Source organism: Camelina sativa, chromosome 19 (assembly GCF_000633955.1).
Source record: "Camelina sativa cultivar DH55 chromosome 19, Cs, whole genome shotgun sequence".
In the NCBI taxonomy this organism is placed as follows: Eukaryota; Viridiplantae; Streptophyta; class Magnoliopsida; order Brassicales; family Brassicaceae; genus Camelina; species Camelina sativa.
In genome coordinates this window covers 6106923-6126576 of record NC_025703.1, presented here as the reverse complement: position 1 = coordinate 6126576, position 19654 = coordinate 6106923, and the positions used below count along the sequence as shown (strand labels likewise).

Genomic DNA, 19654 nt, shown 5'->3' with positions numbered 1-19654 from the left:
AAGTCGATACGATTTGAAAATCTTACCCGTCACTTTCATGCATTTCATATTGAAGATGATATATTTGTTTCCCTGAAATAGCGGAATCATCGCATTCAAATCTGCCTCATTTTTTTGTACAACTGTCCCCTTTTCACGAAAACTTATTCAATTTCTCTCCCTTTTTTTCTTTTCTTTTCTTTTCTTTTTGGTCACATGCATGATTCACATCTTGTTGTTATTGGACTAAAGTAATACTCCTACATTTCTAGTAGTCTCGTTTAACTTTTTTAACAGCATAGAAATATACAGAGACACTCACGAGGACCTATGTGTAAATGTCGTCACAAATTAAGTAATAAACGATCGATAGTTGTACAAACTTCATCCAATCGATACTAGAAATTAAAATATCAAACTCGTTACTAGCAAACACTAGAAAAAAGAAAGAAAAAAAAGCCCCAAAAAATCTGTTTTTGATAGTTGATTGATTTTAAAACTAATAGTAGTTGCTTCAAATACAAGGCTTCTCTCTTCGCTGTCCAACATACACAAAAGCCAAAATCGACGTATGATACTGATACCTGCTTACTCACAGATAGGTCCCATTCAAATGGCGTTCTTCTTCTCTAGTGTAAAACTAGGCGCGTGGAATTCACACAAATGATTCAACAATCAACGCTGATCACATGAACCCTGAGTTCTTTTAACCAACATTGGCAAGAGATCCAACTAAAACAAAGTAAATAAGAAAATATTCGACCACACGGACACAAATTATGACTAAAGATAATATTAATTATGTTTGACTAAAACATATGTGATAAATTAGAATAAGAGAACATCGAGTTCGTGTTGTCGATCTGTAAAAGACACAACACACAATTTTACCAACATATATTTACACATACTAAAACTGTATTTAGATTAAAAAGTAAGGTATTGACGTATCTCTAGTTTATGATATGTTACGCGATTAGTTAATCATGGTCTCTATTGTCTGACCTGTTCTTTTAACTTACTTGTTCACTATCTGTCATTGAAAATTTGTAATAGTGAAAAAATTAAGTCGAGGAATTAACTTCTGAATAGTACGGTTGAATCAACTTCTTAGTAAAGTCGATATCTAGGAAGATTTTAGGTTGAAATTTCGTTGCTGGCTATAAATCTAACGTTGAATATTTTACAGGAAAACGGAGAATAAATAATAAATTAAACAAACGCATGCATCACGCAAAAGATATAAATAATTTGAATATCATTTTGAGTCACTATTCGTATTTATTAGTACTAATAAATCAACCAAAGGAAAGTAACATTCTTCGTCGAGGAAGTCACACGTTGAGTTGTTGACGACGTAGTAAGGCACTCTTCCTCACGGATCACGGATATTGTATAGTACTAGGGATTCTGAACTACTATTTTTTTTCTTTTCAACTTGAAATCAATTTTATTATAGTGTCAATTAGGGATCGATTGAAAAATAATTGACTAATTTTGGTATATCATTCGAGTTTTTGTTTTCGTTTTGTTGATAATGCGTATATATAATTCATGTTTGTCTAATACACACATAAACATGTATATAAATATGTGAGGAGGTATACGTTTTTATCTGAATGCTAAAGAAATGATATATGTCTACAGACTTTTTTCAGTTTTAGTCTATTTTATTTTTGTATTTACACAAATATGTTCGAGTTGTATTTGAATTTGTGATGGCTTTGTCTATGGAAGTTCAAACTTGTAATGACTTGATTTTTTGACTACGGCCCTGTTCTTTTACCAGTCGCACGATTATTTCCAGCGACTGGTTTTAAAAAGTTGCACTTTTGTAATTAAATTTTTTTTTTAAATATGAATATCTTTAAGGATATATTATAAATTTCATATATTCCACCATTAAAATTGTTCTTTCAGTTACAGATCAAGATAAGAAGGTATCGATCTGAAATTTTTTGTAATCACAAATTTGCTTCTAAAATCTCAGCGACAGTCGCTGGTTTAAAATAAAAGTTGGGTGGTGTCGCAGTTTTTTCCGGCGACTAATTTGGTGATGTTGCGACTTATCTGCGATCTTCTGCGACTCATCCAAACCTGTTATTTTTAAGTTCTGTTGTCGTTTAATTTTGTTACTAATCTTCATGAGAAGTCGTTTAATCTTGTCGCTGCCGCTGTCGCAGCGTGTGGGAAAAGAACAGGGCCTATATTCATATTTTCTTTTTATCTGAATGCTAACGGAATAATATGCCTATAAAATTTTCAGTTTTAGTCTATTTTATTTTTATATTTACACATATATGTTCGAGTTGTCAAGGATATATTTGAATTTGTGATGACTTTGTCCATGGAGGTTCAAACTTGTAACGATTTCTGACTATATTTAATTATATGGGAATTCTTACTTTTATAAGGAAATTTATTTAGTTCTAGTTAATGGTATTGAAACTGGCTTATAGTTTGGTTTTAGTTATCATTATATTATATATATAACATATATAAACCCAACACTAGCTATGCCATCTTTTTAACCGGGAAATGACACTTAACCATGACCTTTCCCTTAATCTTCATCATGTTCACTTTTATGCCTTTTTAGAATTATATTCATCGATGTTTTTGGTGGTGGTACAACATAATGACCTCGTCCTCGATCATCAGGTCCACTTTTATAGCTTCTTCTATATATTGTATCCATCCGTACTTTTGGTGGTGACGGTACATCATGATCTCTTCCTCGATCACTAGGTCCACTTTTATAGCTTCCATAGATTGTATCCATCAATAGTTTTGGTGGTGGTGGTACATCGTGACCTCTTCCTCGATCACTAAGTCCACGTTCATAGCTTCCATAGATTGTATCCATCAGTACCTCTGGTGGTGAAGTCAGATCTCTAACATGGGCATAAGATTCAAGACACATAAAACAAATGAGAAATATGACAAATGTTGCCTGTGCCAATCGAAGCATTTCGATGGAGGCAACGAGAGTAGGAAAATAAATATTTTTGTAATAACTATACATGATTTTTATCAAAATTCTAAAATGTTGATAAAAAAAAAAAAAAAAACATAATTTTTGGATAGGTTAAATGGCCTGAAGGAGCGACTCGATTTTTGATGGGCCCAATACACTGGGCTCATATACTTGGGTTCCTCCGACATGTTGTTTTGTGCTCCAGATCGGACGGCCAGCTGTGCGCACTGGGAGGTTTATGTCATGTGGGACCCATGTGTGTACTGTTGTCCGTAAATAATTTCTGTTCGCTTCTATCAATCATTTCGTTGATGCCAATTCGCAAGCAGCTTCCCTTCCGGTATATCCTCTCCGATGTCGGTGGGTTTCTCCGTCGCATGATCATCCGTTAGATTCTTTGTTTCTCTTGCTTCTTCTGTAACTCGGGGAAGCTCTCGACGTTGGATGAGTTTTTAGGTACGCTTTTCAATTCGATTCGATTCCTCTCCTCTAAGTTAGATTTTGATCAGATGAGATTGTTGAATTTGGGTCTTCTCATCGTAGTTCCTATATGAAGTTTATATTTTGGATTTTTGAGCTAAATCTAGTTACTTTAGAGATCTTAACGGAGTGGTTATGGATTTAGGCATGAATGACTCAGTCCCTGAATCTGTGGAGGAAGACAATGGTAACTCAGTACCACTTGCTGATCATAATGCAAATGTAAGTGTTGGATTACCACCTCAAAGATCGAACAGCGTTGATAGTTCTATCAGGGTTGAGTCTCCGGGTGGATCAGCGACGAGGAGGAAAGGTTTCGGATTGAAGAAATGGAGAAGGATCAAAAGAGATGGTCCTGTGAAGGACGTTGACGCTGCTCCTCCTCTTGATGATGGTAGTAAGTTGCTGAAGCGTAATTTGACTGGTTTTGTGAATCCTCCTTCTAAACATGTGGACTTGTCTTCAGTTGAAGCAAGGCAGAGTAGTGAAGGCTCTGTTGGTTCTGTTAATATGGTGTATCATCATCATCCAGGTGTAGTCAACGGCTTTACTCCTCCGGATCCAGGTTGTATCTTTACTGTTGGCCAAGCTTCTGAGAAAAGCGAAGAGCATAGCGGTAATGCAATAGGAGGGAAGGTTGTTTCAGGTAGCCATGGGAAAATATGGAGTGGTGGTACCGTGAAGAAGGCTAGTGAAGAGCGGGTGAGTATTGAGAAGGAGAAGCCTTGTTCCAGCATGGATTCTGACTTGAGAAGTAGTGATTTTGTGTTTTCGAGTGGTGCGGTTTCTGTTGCTAACTACGGAGAGAAAGATGATGAGAGATTGATGATGAATCATATTGGCGGATTTAGCCAAGAAGGTGAAGTTAGGGAGGAAGTTCAAACGTATAGCCGAAGCGAGAATGGGTATATTAAAGAAGACGATGGAGATGAGAGTAAGAAAAACAACAATCATTGGGCAGACAAGGATCCATTCGCAGATTCTATCAAAAGTTTTGCAGCTCTGCAGGAAGCTCTTTGGAAAGGTACTATGCACACACAAATCTTGATTTCAATAATCATGTCTGAAAGATATTCACATCTTTATGTTGTTCTTAATGTTATATGATGATTTCTAAACTAACACTATGCAATTGAACCGTGTGCAGAGGTTCAAACTTTTCAGGAGCTGGGTAAGGAACCTATACCATTACAGTCGAACATAGATGAATTGAGCTCATCAGACCAGCCAAGAAATGAAAATTGTAGAGAAGATAACTCAACATCCTCAGGGCCGAAGGCATTGATCTTGAAGGAGAAGGTAAAACATCTGGAACACAAACTCGAGGAAGCAAGAAGTGCTCTCGAGGAAAAAGAAGCCAGGATTCAAGAACTCGAAAACTCGAAGGTGGAATCTGAACTCGAAGATATTTTCCAGAGAAAGATCGAAGCCGAAATCGAGCATTTGATGCTCACAGGATCTCTGAGTTCACTACAATTACATCAAGAACCTAAGAAGTTACATTCTTTAACAGAAGATCATCCTGAATCAAACCGTGAAGTCATCTTAGGGAAAACATGTAAGCTCGGTATCTATATTTTGACACAATTGATCTTGCTTGTCTCCATGCTTTGGTTTCTTGTCCTTCAATTCTCTCCTGCTTCACAGTCAATACCAACTTGAAAAGATTTGTTCTTGTTGTTGTGGAATTATCAAACATTTTTGTTACAGATTTTTCATTTATTGTAATAATCATAAAATGTCTCTTTACTCTTTTCCCAAAGATAATGTTTTGACAATCAGACCGGATACTGAATTGGATCACCGGTTCAATCGGTTTCAACCAGCTAAATAACTCAATTCCAGTTTAAAATCCGACCGGTCCGGTCTTGTTTTTTAAAAAATTAGGCCCATTTACCCGGGGAAGATGCTTTTGCTTATGGGCTCGGCTCTCACAGTTAAACGGCCTAATCAAAAGAGTAATTACTAAATTAGCCGAAAAAGGAAGTAAATAAATTGGTCTGACTTAAAAAAAATAGTATAAAATTATTTCCATATGTGGTGGTGATTTATTAGGGCGAAATCTCTTTAAGATAAAAAAAAAAAATCAGCGATTCAACTCAATTCCAGTTTTAAAAATAGACAATCCGGTTTGACCGGACCGGTCTTGTTATCAAAAAATTAGGCCCATTAACCCGGGGAAGATGGTTTTGTTTATGGGCTCGGCTCTCAGTCTCACAGTTAAATGAACCTAGTCAAAAGAGTAAGTACTAAATTAGCCGAAAAAAGGAAGTAAATAAATTTGGTGCACAAAAAAAAAAATAGAAAAAAGGAAGTAAATAAATTTGTCTGACTAAAAAAAAAAAATAATAATAATTTCCCTATATGATGATTTTAGGAAGAAATCTCTTGAGATTAAAAAAATACTCAAATTTGTGTGGTGAATTTGGTTTAAAACCTTATCATGTTTCTCAACATAAATATATGTAAGTGAGGATTAATAATAATCATCTACTTAATAAAAATCTTAAATACGGTCTCGCCTCAATTGCTCTCTCTTACCTCTCTTTACCAAGACGGCCAAAAAGAAAAAAATGTCGTCGACTGATATTTCACCCTACTCTCAAACTAACGTGGAGTCCGTTAATGGTTATCCTTCAGATACCAAGAAATGCGACGATTCCTCTGCTCCTGCCAAATACGATGATCTTGTCCGTAACTCTGCTCTCTTCTGGGAAAAGCTCCGAGCTTTGCTCGGTTTAACCAGCAAGACTTTGAAGTGAGTTCTCGTTTTGTGTGTGTTTTTGGGTTTTGTGAGACTGTCGCGTTCAGTTCAAGATTGTTTTAAGTTTGTTTTCGTTTCTGGGTATTCTATTATTTGTCTCGTCGTGTCGATTGAATTGAATGGTGTTTCTTTGTTGTTCTGTGGTTGTATGATTTATTAGAAGATATATGCAATTATGGTTTGTATTTTACTCTTTAAGATTCATTAGGGTTATAGATTTAAGGGCTGAGTTGTTGATATTTTGCTTGGTAAGATTAAAGCAAAAAGTATTAGATTTTGTGTTTAGTGCAATGATGGTAAATGTCAATTAGGGTTTTACGAAATCTGGATTGGTGAAGTTTGTGTTTCGTTAATGCAGTGAGTGTGTTGTGTCATGTGTATCGCCTGTTGAATTAGGTTTATATTAAACTGGATTTGGTATTTACTAATCACGATATTGTAATTATGATCTATGAACGAGTTTAGGCTTTGTGTGTTAATTTATCTTTGTTTTCTGTGTGTCTAAAGGGTTCCTACTGTGGGAGGAAACACTCTTGATCTGCATCGGCTTTTCATCGAGGTGACATCTCGAGGTGGCATTGAAAGGGTAGGAGGAGCTCATGTTGTCATTAATCATATACGGTTTGGAGATTATTTTTGTTTTTGTTGAGAATTCAAATGTGTTTTTTTTTTTGTTTTTTTTTGGGTTACTCTAGGTGGTTAAGGATAGGAAATGGAAAGAAGTGATTGGTGCATTCAGTTTTCCAACGACGATAACAAGTGCATCGTTTGTCTTGAGGAAGTATTATCTCAAGTTTCTCTATCAGCTGGAACATGTGTATTACTTTGAAAAATCAGTCTCTTCAATCCAATCAACAGGTCTACTTCAACACTAAAAAAAAGTTCTTATCGTTGTCTTGCCTTTTCTTTCATTTATATGTGACTTGCTGAGATAACCCTAAATTCTTACTCTTTTCCAGATGAAGCAATGAAGAACCTTGCCAGTGACTCTCCAAACCCTGAGGAAGGTATAAGAAACGTTTCTCTAACTCTGTGGCTTTTGTTTTTTTCCCTCCATATCCCTGTCCAATGCATCAGCTTGTTGAATGTTGTGTTTAGTATTCTGTCCATTGAATAGAGTTCACGACAGCTTCTTTGTAAACAAGGCATAGTCTGCTATGCTGTTAATTCCATATTCGGGTTCATTAGTTTTCTCACGGGTTAATTCATCCTGAGTTAATAACGTGTCACAAATATGGCGTAACAGCCAAGCTCTCTCAGGTTCATTCCTTTTTAGTTTAATCAGCTTCTAACCAAATTAAATACACTGTCTCTCCTTTGATTCCATTCCTTATCTGTGTAAGATTACCGCATAGATTCGCCACATGTGTCTAGTTAAATTTTGACGTATGTTATGGGATGTGCAGGTATTGATGAACCACAAGTTGGGTTTGAGGTTCATGGATGCATTGACGGGAAGTTTGATAACGGCTATCTGGTGACGATGAAAATTGGTACCCAAGAGATGAAAGGTGTGCTTTACCACATGCCTCACACGCCAAGGCAGCCCCAACAAACCATGGAAACACCTTCAGCCACTGTACCATCATCACAACGCCGGCACAGGAAGAAAGCAAAGTTGGCTGTAGTCGACTCTCAGAAGCCCAAGTGCCACAGGAGTGGCTACAACTTCTTCTTTGCTGAGCAGTACGCTAGGCTGAAACCTGAGTACCAAGGACAAGAACGAACCATCACCAAGAAAATAGGACACATGTGGAGCAATCTCACTGAATCTGAGAAACAGGTATCCGATCGGATCATCATTAAATCAAATACATATTTTATTATTATTATTAAAACCAGTGTTTTGATCGCAAGTCTGATCGCCGTTACAGGTTTATCAAGACAAAGGAGTGAAGGATGTGGAGAGATACAGAAGCGAGATGTTGGAATACAAGTCTTCACATGACTCAGGAGCTGCTGCTGCTTCTACAGTGGCTCAGTAGTGTCTCTCCCTTTTGTTGTCAACTGTGTTTGTTGTAACATTATCTTTTTTTCTTCAGAGAACTTGTTTAATTTTACCTTGAATGTTATGTTTTTGATCATCTGCAGAATTTGCCATGTTTATGGTTATAGGGTTTAGTGAAGAGGTTACTAACTGCAGACTTGTGTCTTTCTGTCGTTGTTTTAGTAAGTGCCATTTTGTAGTGTTGCCGGCATAGCCATATATATGCAGGGAGACCAAGTTCTATGTTTTGCCTTTTGACATAAAACTCAACTCTATTTATATTGTCATGTTTATGTATGGACAGTTTAAGAAAGACAAAACATTTATTTCATACCGGTAGGCCTGGGCATAAAAACGGTACCCGAATACCCTGGAACTCGATCCGAAAAACCGAGTTTAGATTGGGTACGGGTTTGCTTATAAAACCCTATTGGGTTCTATTTTCTAGTACCTGTGGGTTCGGGTTAGGGTCGGGTAATACCCGGTACCCGTTTGGGTACCCATTAAACCCGAACATATAAACATATTTATAATATTTATCATTAATATAATGTAATTACCTCAAAATTATGATTATAATTTTGAATATTTTATTTAGTTTTATATTTAAATATCAAAAATAATCAAAATATCTAAAATATTTTGGTATGTAAGTCAAAATTTAACTAAATTTATTTAAATTTAATTATATTTTTTTGGGTACCCGGTAGTTCGGGTACTAATCGGGTTCTATAATTTGCAACCTAAACCGACCTGAACCCGATAGTACCCAAACCGAACCGAACCCATATATCTAAAAATACCCAATGGATTCTATTTTTCTAAACCCGTTTACCCAAACCCGAATGGGTAATACCGAACCCGAATGGGTAATACCGAACCCGAATGGGTAACCCGAATGCCCAGCCCTACCCGTCCCGATACTACAATACACAAACAGTTACCAATTACAATCAGCCAAAGAAGTTGGGAACGTAACCATTGCCAGAAGTAGCTAAGATGTAGTAAGCGACGATGTGTCCGATTGATCCCCAAGCGAGAACATCCACAATGTTGAATCCAACTGGATCGTTCGATTTCAGCAGACTCACGTATTCTTTAGCTCGATCATCTCCGGCTTCATAGTGAGTTTTCCCGTTCTGCTCAGGGCAACCCCTATTTCGCCAAGTTTTGCTTTAGAAGTTTGAAGAAGACGAATCGGCCTAGGAAGAGTGAGAGTCCTGTGCTGAGGCTGATCACGACGGAGAGGGATTGAGTGATATTCGTAGACAGCAGAAATGTATGAAACAAAGTTAAAATGTAACCGAATTCTAAAGAACAGGGATTATTATTATTATTATTATAGTTTAATTAAGCATCTCCATATTCTAAACTCAGAACAGGATTCAAACACTCGAGTTCCTACAACAACCACAAATACAAGGAACAAAAACAAAAGACTCACAAGCCACCAAACAGAACAGCAATGATCCTTGTATCCCAAACCGACTTTGAACATGATGAATCCAGCTGCAGAACCACCATCAAGTCCTAATCCAGACTGTACCACCACTGAACCATCCTTTTTTGTACACATCTTTGAAACCGAGCTTGAATAAGGAAGCAACACACCAGCCGGAAAAATGTAACAAAAGACACTAACTACTAGCATTTGCACAACACATCATTTACACCTTCAAGAGATCCATTATGTCGTCTTCACTGGTTGCTGTATGAGCTCTCTTTTATTCCTTGGAGAGGGTTGTGTATACTTCTCTTTGTGCTTAAAGAAACGAATCAAGGTAGGAATAGTTCCTGCGCCGACCAAACTCAAGGAGGCTACCATAAGTGCGGTCCCATACCCCAATAAAGAGCGCCTCTGTGTCAGGGCTAAAAGATATTCCAGAGATCTCCCCAAAGAAGTCGATTTCCTGCTCTGTTTCATACCCGTTTGAGACATCATAGACATGTACGAAATCAGCAGGTTCAGCCATGGCCATGTATTTTCCATCAGATGTGTAGCGGATTGACCGGATTGCTCCCAGGTTACCCTTCAAGACAGCAACGGATTGAGATAGATTACGGATGTCCCAGACACGGCAAGTCTTGTCCTGGTTTCCCGTTGAGAAAGTGACTCCGTCTGGATGCCATGCCGAGGCAAAGGAAAAGTCCACATGCCCTGATAGTGTTTCCAACGTCTGCAGAGGAAATTCCCAAGATTCGACATTATAGAGCATATGCGTGGTGACAAGCCATTTTTATATCCAGGACCATAAATATGTACCTTTCCTGTGTTCGGGTCTACTATAAGGCCCTCTGGGTTGTCTCCAACAATAGCCAGTAATTTACCATTAGGACTCAAAGATGCGTGCTGTACCAACAAATTGAAATCAAAAGAATACCATTTTTGTTAAATGATTCGAAGCACATATATATTTATGGAATTTGGTAATGGGTTATAAAAGCCTAACTGTAACTCATGCTATTTGCCGCAAGTCTTAGAGATCAAGAGTTATACTAAATCGAAAGCAAAACCAAGAATACCATTTTTGTTACATGATTCGAAACACATATATATTTATCACTTGAATTTGGCAAATTGTATATAAATGGGGTAATAAAATCCTAACTGTAACTGGATAATAAATGGGGTTATAAAAGCCTAACTGTAACTCATGCTATTTGCCGCAAGTCTAAGAGATGAAGAGTTATGCTAAATCCAAACCAAAACCAAGAAAGAAGCAAGGACTTTACATTCACAGGCCAAGGAAAACGAAAATGCTTAACAAGCTGGTATCTCTCCATGTCAAAGTCTCTAACACCGCAGTCATTATTTGAGGCAGTAAAATGAAGTGCACCACTGCCATCAGAGAACATAACTAAGTTAGATAGAAGCAGTGGCTCTAACAGCTTGCTGTGGATCCTTTCAGCAAAAGACAAGCACAAACCTGGGTTTGTTGTAGATCTCAATAGCGTTGGTTATAGCATTATCATCGTAAGTCGTACGAGAGCAAAAGCTGACACCAGGTCTATCAAGATGCTGAACAAATATGGCAACAGATGAGGCTTATTAATGAGAATGCACGTTGCTAATGTGATAAATCCGTAATAAATAAATCTATACTTACCTTGCAAATAAGTTCTCCTTGAAACCCACCAGCAACTAGAAAGTCATCTTTCACTGCAAGTGTACTTACTTGAGTCTGCGTAAATCCTTCCAGCAAACTTCCAGGATGTTTCTAAATGCAGCAAAAAACAGTTCATGACCCCATATAGTTACATTTTAGTATAACTTTCTACATTCTGGCAAAAACTAACCTCAGATGGTGCAACATGACCACGGACATTGAGAACTTCATTCTTTCCGGACGTCAGAGAAGAATAATGTGTAACCAGAAAATTCGACATAAGATAAACGTCGTGCTTAGAAGTTGCCCATACCAGATTCCTCAACTATGACACAGTAAAAATTCATGATCAGGTAGAGAGTTTAGTAGTAGACAAATGTTATGTCCTCAACCATGCCAAAGACAATATCTAAATCAAAATCACAAAGAAAAATATTATCAACTAGTCCAAATTAGCAAACTCTCAAACAAATAAAAAAAACCTGGAAATGAAGTATAGTAGATTTAATAGATCTTGAATTCCTCCAGAAGTCATAAAAGAGTCCCCCTTTCTGTGTGACCTTGCAAACCTAAATCCATACAATCAAATAATAAGTAAATGCGCCCACCTGAACACTAACAACAATGGAGGATCAGAGAATATAAACGCTTAACCTTTTCAGAGGATTCCCCAGAGTTAGGGACATTTTCATAATTCTTATACTGCTCTAATCTAGTTTGTCTGTATTTCTCTCTAGAAATACTAAGCCTGTCCCAAGGAATCCCCTGGATATCTTTCCCTTTCCGAGCTTGCTCCGCCGAGGTATCAGCAACTTTAGTATTCTGAAACCAAATAACACCAAAATTACAACATATATATACTGTAGGTAACTAACTGAACAAGAAATTATTAATAAAGTAGCATAGAAAGCCAAAGCCATGATGATCAGGCATATATATATACTTACAGACTCAACTTCATCAACATCAGAATCTGAGGCACCAAGATCATCGCCACGAAACTCCTCATCCATATCATCTTCAACATCTTCCATCTCATCATCTACGTCTTCCATGTACTCAGCATCATCTCCTTGATAATTGGACATTTTTTATTGTTTTGGTAACTAAATTATAGGCACCTGCATAAACAAACACAACCATATAACTAAATCCACCATACAGTATTAAGAAACACTAAATTCCTTACTAAATCCACCATATTACTCAAATAATACACATTAACAAAAAAAAAAAAAAACAAACAAACAGAGCATAACATTAAAACATGCAACTCTCAGTAGGCTAATTCAATTCAAATGATTAGACATACATAATTGAGGGACAAAAAAAGGGGTTGACCTATATATAAACCAAAGCGGAAGAAACTGGAAAAAAAAAAGGGAGAAAACTCAATTAATTCAGAAACCCTAACAATCACAACATCAAAATTAGGCAGTGAAGAAAAGGAGTACAAAAATATAGATCCAAAAGGGGGAACAAACCCTAGGATTTTAGTAGGAATCAGAACGAAAATGAAATCTCTGTTTTCGATCCAGATACGAGAAATTTCAGCAAATAATCCTGAGATATAGTGATAATTTTGGAAGTCACGTGAAATAATATATCTGAAGAGGTAGAGCGACGGGATCGGCCGCCAGAGAACAGAAACAAAAAAAAAAAAAAGTGAAAACGGGAAGAGAGAGAGAGAGAGATAGGAACAGCAACAAATTTTATCTTTTCCCCTTTCACAGAAGAAGAAGAACCAACTAAACAAACTTACATGAGTGGGAAAGAGACGGTCCGTTTTTTTTTTTTTCTTTTCCCTTTACCAGATTTGATTAATTTCTTTTTTTATTATTGTATATAATATCTACATGATTGTTTGGGATTAATTAAATCTAGCTACAAAATTCTATATTACTGTATATGCCATTTATTTTAGACATATTCACCCCTGAGATACAAGAAAAGTTTTTGTTTAGAGTATATGAGGACAGGTTTGTCTTTCTTCTCTTCTATATGAGATTTTTTTGTTTAACATTATCTTGGGAACACAGACACTTACTGTACTTGATTATATCAAAAAAATATCACGACGTCGTGTTTTATGGTCCCATCCAAAAAATCCGATATTTTTACTCTCATAACACTTCAAATTCGAGGCACACATTCTATCTCTATAATGATATGAATACAGCTTAACGTTTTTATTCAGATGCAACTTCGAGAAAAAGTATGCATTTTACATAATCTTTTATATGAGAGAACTACCGATCTTTAAGCGAACGGCCAACCCTTTCACTATTGTATACCATCATCTGTTTGGAATGTTTCCTCTCTGTATGTATGAGACAAATGGTATATGAAATCTTGAAGATATTAATGAAATGCTTCTATATATATTTTTGAATATTACTCGGTTTTGCATATTAAGAAACTAGGTTAATTAGTTTTAGCATTCACCTCTCTATATAAACATCAAATCATATATATACCTTCAGTCTATATGATAAACATGTTTATCATTAGGAGAGGTTATCTAAAAATTTTTCAGTCTTTATTTCTCATCACTCTTATCATATGGCCGGGCATGCTTATATTCGAGTATTGAGACTCTTGACCACCTAACAAAAAAGATTTTAATTTCTGCACACAAATTGACATTAGCATTTAAGAAGACTCTGCACCATCAAACGCTGCTTCATTACCCTAACCTTGTGTTTAGAGATTCAACAAATGCACAAGACAATATGGTTCATGAATTTGAGACTCCTGAGATATACTTCAACAAAAGAACAATGCTTTATTTATCATGCATCTTCGTTTTCTGGGGATTTAAAAAAAAAAAAAAAAAAAACTCAACACACGTATAGTTATTTATGGAGAGAGTCCATCATCGGTGGTTTCCCTTTCTTCACGGAAGTTGCAGTAGGTTTTGCTCTTTCACATAACCGGGTAACTTTCTCTAGCTCATAAAGGCATGAATGAATCACTACATGCTCTATGGCATTGTAAGCTATGTACCAGTTTGTAAGTGGCTAATGGCTATTCACATTTTGTGTTGGATTTGAAGGAAAATTCGCTCTAAAAATCTATATGTGCTTTCTTTCCTGATATCACTCATGACTCATGTGCTTTTATTTGCTAGATGTGAAAGCATATCAGGAAGAAAAAAAAAAAAATCATGTGATATATTCCGCAAGTAATAGTTATTAATATACCATAGAAATTAGTCAAATTACTAATGGAAAAAGCCAAAAATCTTCGTAATTGATGAATGCATATTTCTATTTGGTTTGTTGTTTGGGCCTTTAATAGTTATTGGTATAGTTATAAATAGGCCTTTAATTAAGTCTTTATTCCAGGCACACAAAAGAACGGCCTGTTGCACTCAAAAAGGAAAAAAGAATCGCCGTTGCCGGGGATCGAACCCGGGTCACCCGCGTGACAGGCGGGAATACTTACCACTATACTACAACGACTTAGTTGCTATTCAAAACTAAAAGTATTAAATCTAGAAGATCTTCAAAATATAAGGGACAAAAGAAAGTTAAAATCGCCGTTGCCGGGGATCGAACCGGGTCACCCGCGTGACAGGCGGGAATACTTACCACTATACTATAACGACCTTTTTGTTTGCTTACTTCCCTTAAACTAATGTACAATTCAATACCAATACAAATTAAACTTCAACTGGGAGTATTTTTTTTTTTTTTTTGTTCAACTGATTTCTATTGATTTTGAGGAAAAGATACTACTGTTACAAGGATTTCATGGGTCTACCACCTAGCTTTCCAAAAAAATACCTGCTAGCCCCCCATAATTAACCTAAACCTACCTTAGCCAAACTCACCATCAAATAGATCTGGCCTATCCAAAAAATGGTTAACACAAAACCCATTTAGACAGTACATTAAAAACCATCAAAACACTAAAAAGAGGATCAGAGTCTCTCATCCTCAAACACTCTCTTTAGCTAAGTCAGATACCCAGATGCCACATAGGATTGTAGGCGACAATCACTTGTTATACTATGAGCAATGAGAGAAGCTCCTCTATTAGCTTTTGGGTTTTCTACTACCAGTGACCACTGATAAAAAAACCTTAGACACTTTAACAATTCCCCTGTTTCATACGCAAAGGAAGGCCACGCAATCGGTCTCAGAACACATTTAACAAGCTGGACATCTTCCATCGCTATAATCACCTTCACACATCTATGACTCGCCAAACTTTCAACAGCCCATCGTGTAGCTAGAAAGCTTGCTTGGTCTCTGTTTGGCACATTCGAGAAAGCCCTACGGCTATGCAAAATAACCGTACCTTCATTATTCCTCAATACCCAGGACCCTCCTGAAAGTTGGTTTCTTTTTGACCAAGAGATCCCCACATTGCATTTAACCCAATTGGTTGGTGGACACTCCCACCTCACATCATTGGTTACAACCTGCGGTAACAGGTTTCGTCTTTCGGCCTCCCCTTCTGCTCCAGTCGATTCTTCCTCCCTCCTATCTTCTCCATTGGAATCCATTTTCTGAGCCACATTCCATTCCTCCACATCATCGCGGATTTTTTGCACTGATTGGATAGGTGAAAAACATTTTCCTTCAAAAAAGAAAATATTCCTGTTTTTCCATATACTTCAACTGGGAGTATCTTAGTAATAATTTATCATTTAATAACTTTTTAGTCAGTTATTTAGAACGTGGAATCTTATCAGTTATCACAGCCCTGACCTAACGAAAAAAAGAAAATAAAAATCTGCAATGTGAATGTCGTCAACAAACATGCAATGTATAAAATTTCGAAGACCAATAGCTGCATATAATTCCACCTGTTGACAACAAAATATCCATCTATGCGTATGTGTCACCATAGCACGGTCAGAATTTAATTCACAATTTATTGGCCGGAGAGAATTACTTGTGTGGGCACCGAACAATAATGCGTTCCAACTTAGACCATCTCCAATGGTTTTTCCTATTTTCTTCTCTATAATAGAGGTGAGTTTTACTCCAATGGTCCTCTATTCTCACCTCTAAAATAGAGATTGCTATTTTTTCTTCTATTTATAGAGGAACTTTTGTAAAAAAAAAATAAGATACCTCTATAAATAGAGGAAAAAAATAGTAATATCTATTTTAAAGGTGAAAATAGAGGATCATTCAAGTAAAACTTTAGGCCTAAACTCACCTCTATTATACAAGTAAAAATAGAGGACCATTGATGTTGTTAATGAACAAAATGTTGTACATACGTAACTAGTAGGGCACAAGTCAAAAAAATCAAAACCTATGCGAGTAAATAAAATTATAGCTAAAACTTACGGGCCCAATTTGAAATAATATTAGTCGGTTTGAGTAAATTGGTAGGTAATACATACCTGCAGCACCTGTTGCCGGTAGCTAGTCAACGGTAAAGTCAATACGATAATTAATTAATTAATTTGTTTCACCGTATTTTCATTTTCTATTATATTGTGTGTGTGTTGTGTTAATTGTCCTTTTCCTTGGATATGATTTTTCTTGCTTGGAAAGAAAACAAGAAAAGAAAAAAACTGAGAAAAGCAAACGCAGCTATAAAATTCAGAGTCCGAGAGAGAAGAGAAGTACATCAAATCAAATCTGCAGAGAAAAATTGAAGACGGGAGAGACTGAGAAGAAGAGATGCATCTGTACAATGAATGGTTACCGCCGCCTGTAGCGGAGGAGACGAAGAAGGAGAAAGAGTCCTTCGCTCGTGTCGTGCGTAGCGTCAAGGAGTTGCACCGACCTGATGATCCTGAGTCTGTTTACGCCACTCTTAAATGGATCTCCGTTATTGAACTGTGAGTCCTCGATTTCGCGGTTTGATTGCAAAAAACCCTCGTTCAATTTTCTTTTTTAATTTCGTTCGAATTGCTTGCTTCTTGTTGCGATTTGAAGATGTAGATGATGAATTTAAGAGACGATTAGCTCAGTTTACAATCGAGCCAGTATATCGAAATTTATTCGCAGGGGTTTTAGGTGTTCGCAATACACGCGTAAGACTGAGTTAAATGAACAGTGTATTATGTGTAAATCTGCTTGATGTTTACTAAATTCATGCGCTCTAGTCGTCTGAAATCATTTGACTGACTGATTCCAGTTAATTTCTGCTTATCTCTATGTGACTATGTGGCTGGGATTGATTGTGTAGTAACTTGCATCATGATGTTTTTCACTTTGTAAGTTAGGCATACTTGGTTCTTATGATGCTGTACTTGGCTATTGTCTGATGGCGTTTTCTTAATACATTTTGCAGCTTTGTTAGAGCGAAAAGTGAATTGTCCGTGGAAGATGTTACTGACCTCGTGGAAATTGGCTTACAAATTTTTCATTCATCTGAGAATAAGTTGTATGCACAGGTTCGAAAACTAATACCAGAATAAACTCAACAGTTACCTACCCGTTTCCTCATATACCCTTTTGCTTTTTCCACTATATTATGCTTACCGTTTGAGTGATTGTTTCTGGTACAATAGGTTAGATGGGGTAATGTTTTAGTCAGACTGATCAACAAGTATCGTAAGAAGCTGTCTTTGAAAGTTCCGTGGAGGCCCTTGTATGATACCTTGATTCATGCACATTTCAGCAGGTTTGTCCTCTTTGATTTTCTGGCAGGCATAGTTTATGGGTCCTTTTTTCCTAGATACTCATGAAGGGAATTAATTTTCTATCTCCGTTTTTGATGTCTTGGTTTTGTTTCATCTTTAATGTTTTCAAATTTGTATCATCTGTAGGAGCCCGGGTCCTGAAGGTTGGAGATTGAGACAACGACACTTTACGGCTGTTACTTCTCTCATTCGTTCCTGTAGGAGATTTTTTCCACAAGGGGCTGCATCGGAGATATGGTCCGAATTCATGTAAGTTGTTGGCATGGGATCTTTAAATTCATCATGGTAGTGTTATTACTTCTACAAATGCGTTAGTGTATCTAGTATTGTCAAAGAGCATTATTACGACACTATCATGATCCTGTCTGTTCTATCTTGCATTCCTATATGTGAAAGTTGGAACCACTCTGTTATATTGCTGCATTGGACAAAGAGTTGGGAGAAGGGGGGGAAAAGTACTGTAGGAATCATCGTGTTCATTATATGTGGATCTATTATGAGGTTACAAAACTTTTCACTATGGCCGTCTTATATCTCACCAGTTCACTCCTGTATACCACGTCCCTATGATGGCGCGTCAGTCTCTGTGAATCAAGCGTAAAGCATCATATCAAAAACTTACTATTAGGATACCTCGTGCCTTCACTAGTAGGGGCAAATGATTAATTCAAGCTTTTCAGTAGAATCATTACAGAAAATACGATATTTGAGTTAGACAATTTAAGACTATGGCTGTAATTAGAGTCTATTAAATGCTATAGTGTGCTCACCTTTTTCTTCTACCCACATTCAGGTCTCTTTTGGAGAACCCCTGGCATAATTCCTCGTTTGAGGGCTCTGGCTTCGTGGGATTGTTTCTTCCTACGAACCCCGAAAATCAGGATTTCTTCTCTGAGTAAGGACAAATTCTTGTTTTGGTAACCGGAGATATCTCTGGTTTTTTCACATTTTAACGAAGGAATTACTTTGTTTTTCTTCTTCTGACCTTGTAGAAAATGGATAAAAAACTGTCTAGAGCTCTGGGATTCCATACCAAATTGTCAATTTTGGAATAGTCAGTGGACTGCTGTGCTAGCTCGTGTGATAAAAAACTGCAGCTTTATCGACTGGGAGTCCTATTTTCCCATGCTTTTCAGTAGATTCTTGAATATGTTTGAGGTGCGTGAAGTTTTCCTGGTGTTGCTAGTGATTATTAAGTCTTTAGAATTCCAACCTAAAATGTCAAAAAATCTTGGCTTCTGTTTTATTTTGGAAAACTATATATTTTTTCTCTCACGGAATGTCTGGACAACTGAACTGGAAAATAGAAAATTGGTATGCTTGAAAGCAGCTGGGCATGTATAGTCGTATAGATGGCAAAATTTAAATGAGATTCAGATGCTTCTGTCCTGCCTCCTGTCATCTTCCAGATTCTGTATTACCTTTTCCTCCATACACCGGATTCTTATTTGATTCAGTTTTAGGTTCCTGTTGCAAATGGAAGTGGATCATATCCTTTTTCAGTTGATGTTCCCAGAAACACAAGATTCTTGTTCTCTAATAGGACTACTACTCCATCAAAATCAATTGCACAATCTATTGTAAGTTAATGTACATTTTGATATTACTGCATTTCTCTGCTGTATCTGACTAATAGATCTTAATGGGATGAATTTTCTGGCTTCTGTTTCAGGTATACTTTCTGAAACCTGGAAGTTCGGCACATGAGCAGTTCAAGAAATTGGTCAACCTCTTAGAACAGTTT

General features: G+C 36.8%; 4 protein-coding genes and 1 non-coding gene across 7 annotated transcripts in view; 3 read left to right on the top strand and 2 right to left on the bottom strand.

Moving 5' to 3' along the window:
- On the top strand, positions 3242-5248 carry LOC104765112 (WPP domain-interacting protein 3). Of its 2 annotated transcripts, XM_010488785.2 has the most exons (3): positions 3242-3412; positions 3582-4460; positions 4584-5248. In XM_010488785.2, exons 2-3 carry the CDS (start codon positions 3584-3586, stop codon positions 5096-5098), a joined length of 1392 nt encoding a protein of 463 aa, XP_010487087.1. In that variant the 5' UTR covers positions 3242-3412; positions 3582-3583; the 3' UTR covers positions 5099-5248. The 2 variants fall into 2 exon arrangements, with proteins under 2 accessions (XP_010487087.1, XP_019096565.1); XM_019241020.1 differs by lacking the exon at positions 3242-3412 and having other exon boundaries at positions 3567-4460.
- LOC109124749 (high mobility group B protein 10-like) lies at positions 5945-8432 on the top strand. The gene is made up of 6 exons (XM_010488784.2): positions 5945-6194; positions 6708-6786; positions 6896-7058; positions 7160-7207; positions 7607-7983; positions 8075-8432. The coding sequence occupies exons 1-6, from the start codon at positions 6010-6012 to the stop codon at positions 8183-8185; spliced, it is 963 nt and encodes a 320-aa protein (XP_010487086.1). The 5' UTR covers positions 5945-6009; the 3' UTR covers positions 8186-8432.
- Positions 9499-13119, bottom strand: LOC104765110 (uncharacterized WD repeat-containing protein C2A9.03). Of its 2 annotated transcripts, none has more exons than XM_010488783.2 (10): positions 13057-13119; positions 12242-12415; positions 11949-12116; positions 11777-11863; positions 11485-11619; positions 11295-11405; positions 11115-11206; positions 10921-11026; positions 10451-10537; positions 9499-10364 (listed from the first exon to the last, which is right to left on the bottom strand). In XM_010488783.2, the coding sequence occupies exons 2-10, from the start codon at positions 12380-12382 to the stop codon at positions 9951-9953; spliced, it is 1341 nt and encodes a 446-aa protein (XP_010487085.1). In that variant the 5' UTR covers positions 12383-12415; positions 13057-13119; the 3' UTR covers positions 9499-9950. The 2 variants fall into 2 exon arrangements, with proteins under 2 accessions (XP_010487085.1, XP_010487084.1); XM_010488782.2 differs by lacking the exon at positions 13057-13119 and adding an exon at positions 12779-13024.
- On the bottom strand, positions 14687-14758 carry TRNAD-GUC. Its single transcript has one exon. It is a non-coding gene; the product is annotated as a tRNA-Asp (tRNA).
- Positions 16796-19654, top strand: part of LOC104767483 (proteasome activator subunit 4-like) — a 12054-nt gene continuing 9195 nt past the window's right edge. Inside the window, exons 1-8 of the mRNA XM_010491501.2 lie at positions 16796-17103; positions 17559-17661; positions 17779-17891; positions 18037-18159; positions 18704-18805; positions 18903-19068; positions 19374-19490; positions 19583-19654. Of these exons, the coding sequence (XP_010489803.1) occupies positions 16943-17103; positions 17559-17661; positions 17779-17891; positions 18037-18159; positions 18704-18805; positions 18903-19068; positions 19374-19490; positions 19583-19654 (957 nt within the window). The 5' untranslated portion in view covers positions 16796-16942. The remainder of the gene's footprint in view (positions 17104-17558; positions 17662-17778; positions 17892-18036; positions 18160-18703; positions 18806-18902; positions 19069-19373; positions 19491-19582) is intronic.

Coding starts and splice junctions, on each gene's coding strand:
- LOC104765112 (XM_019241020.1), top strand. CDS start 3,572: ATGGATTTAGGCATGAATGACTCAGTCCCTGAATCTGTGGAGGAAGAC. Junction 4,461..4,583: donor GCAGGAAGCTCTTTGGAAAG/GTACTATGCACA, acceptor AACCGTGTGCAG/AGGTTCAAACTTTTCAGGAG.
- LOC109124749 (XM_010488784.2), top strand. CDS start 6,010: ATGTCGTCGACTGATATTTCACCCTACTCTCAAACTAACGTGGAGTCC. Junction 6,787..6,895: donor CTCGAGGTGGCATTGAAAGG/GTAGGAGGAGCT, acceptor GGGTTACTCTAG/GTGGTTAAGGATAGGAAATG. Junction 7,984..8,074: donor TCACTGAATCTGAGAAACAG/GTATCCGATCGG, acceptor TCGCCGTTACAG/GTTTATCAAGACAAAGGAGT.
- LOC104765110 (XM_010488783.2), bottom strand. CDS start 12,382: ATGTCCAATTATCAAGGAGATGATGCTGAGTACATGGAAGACGTAGAT. Junction 11,864..11,948: donor CTGGGGAATCCTCTGAAAAG/GTTAAGCGTTTA, acceptor GTATGGATTTAG/GTTTGCAAGGTCACACAGAA. Junction 11,620..11,776: donor CTACTATACTTCATTTCCAG/GTTTTTTTTATT, acceptor ACTGTGTCATAG/TTGAGGAATCTGGTATGGGC.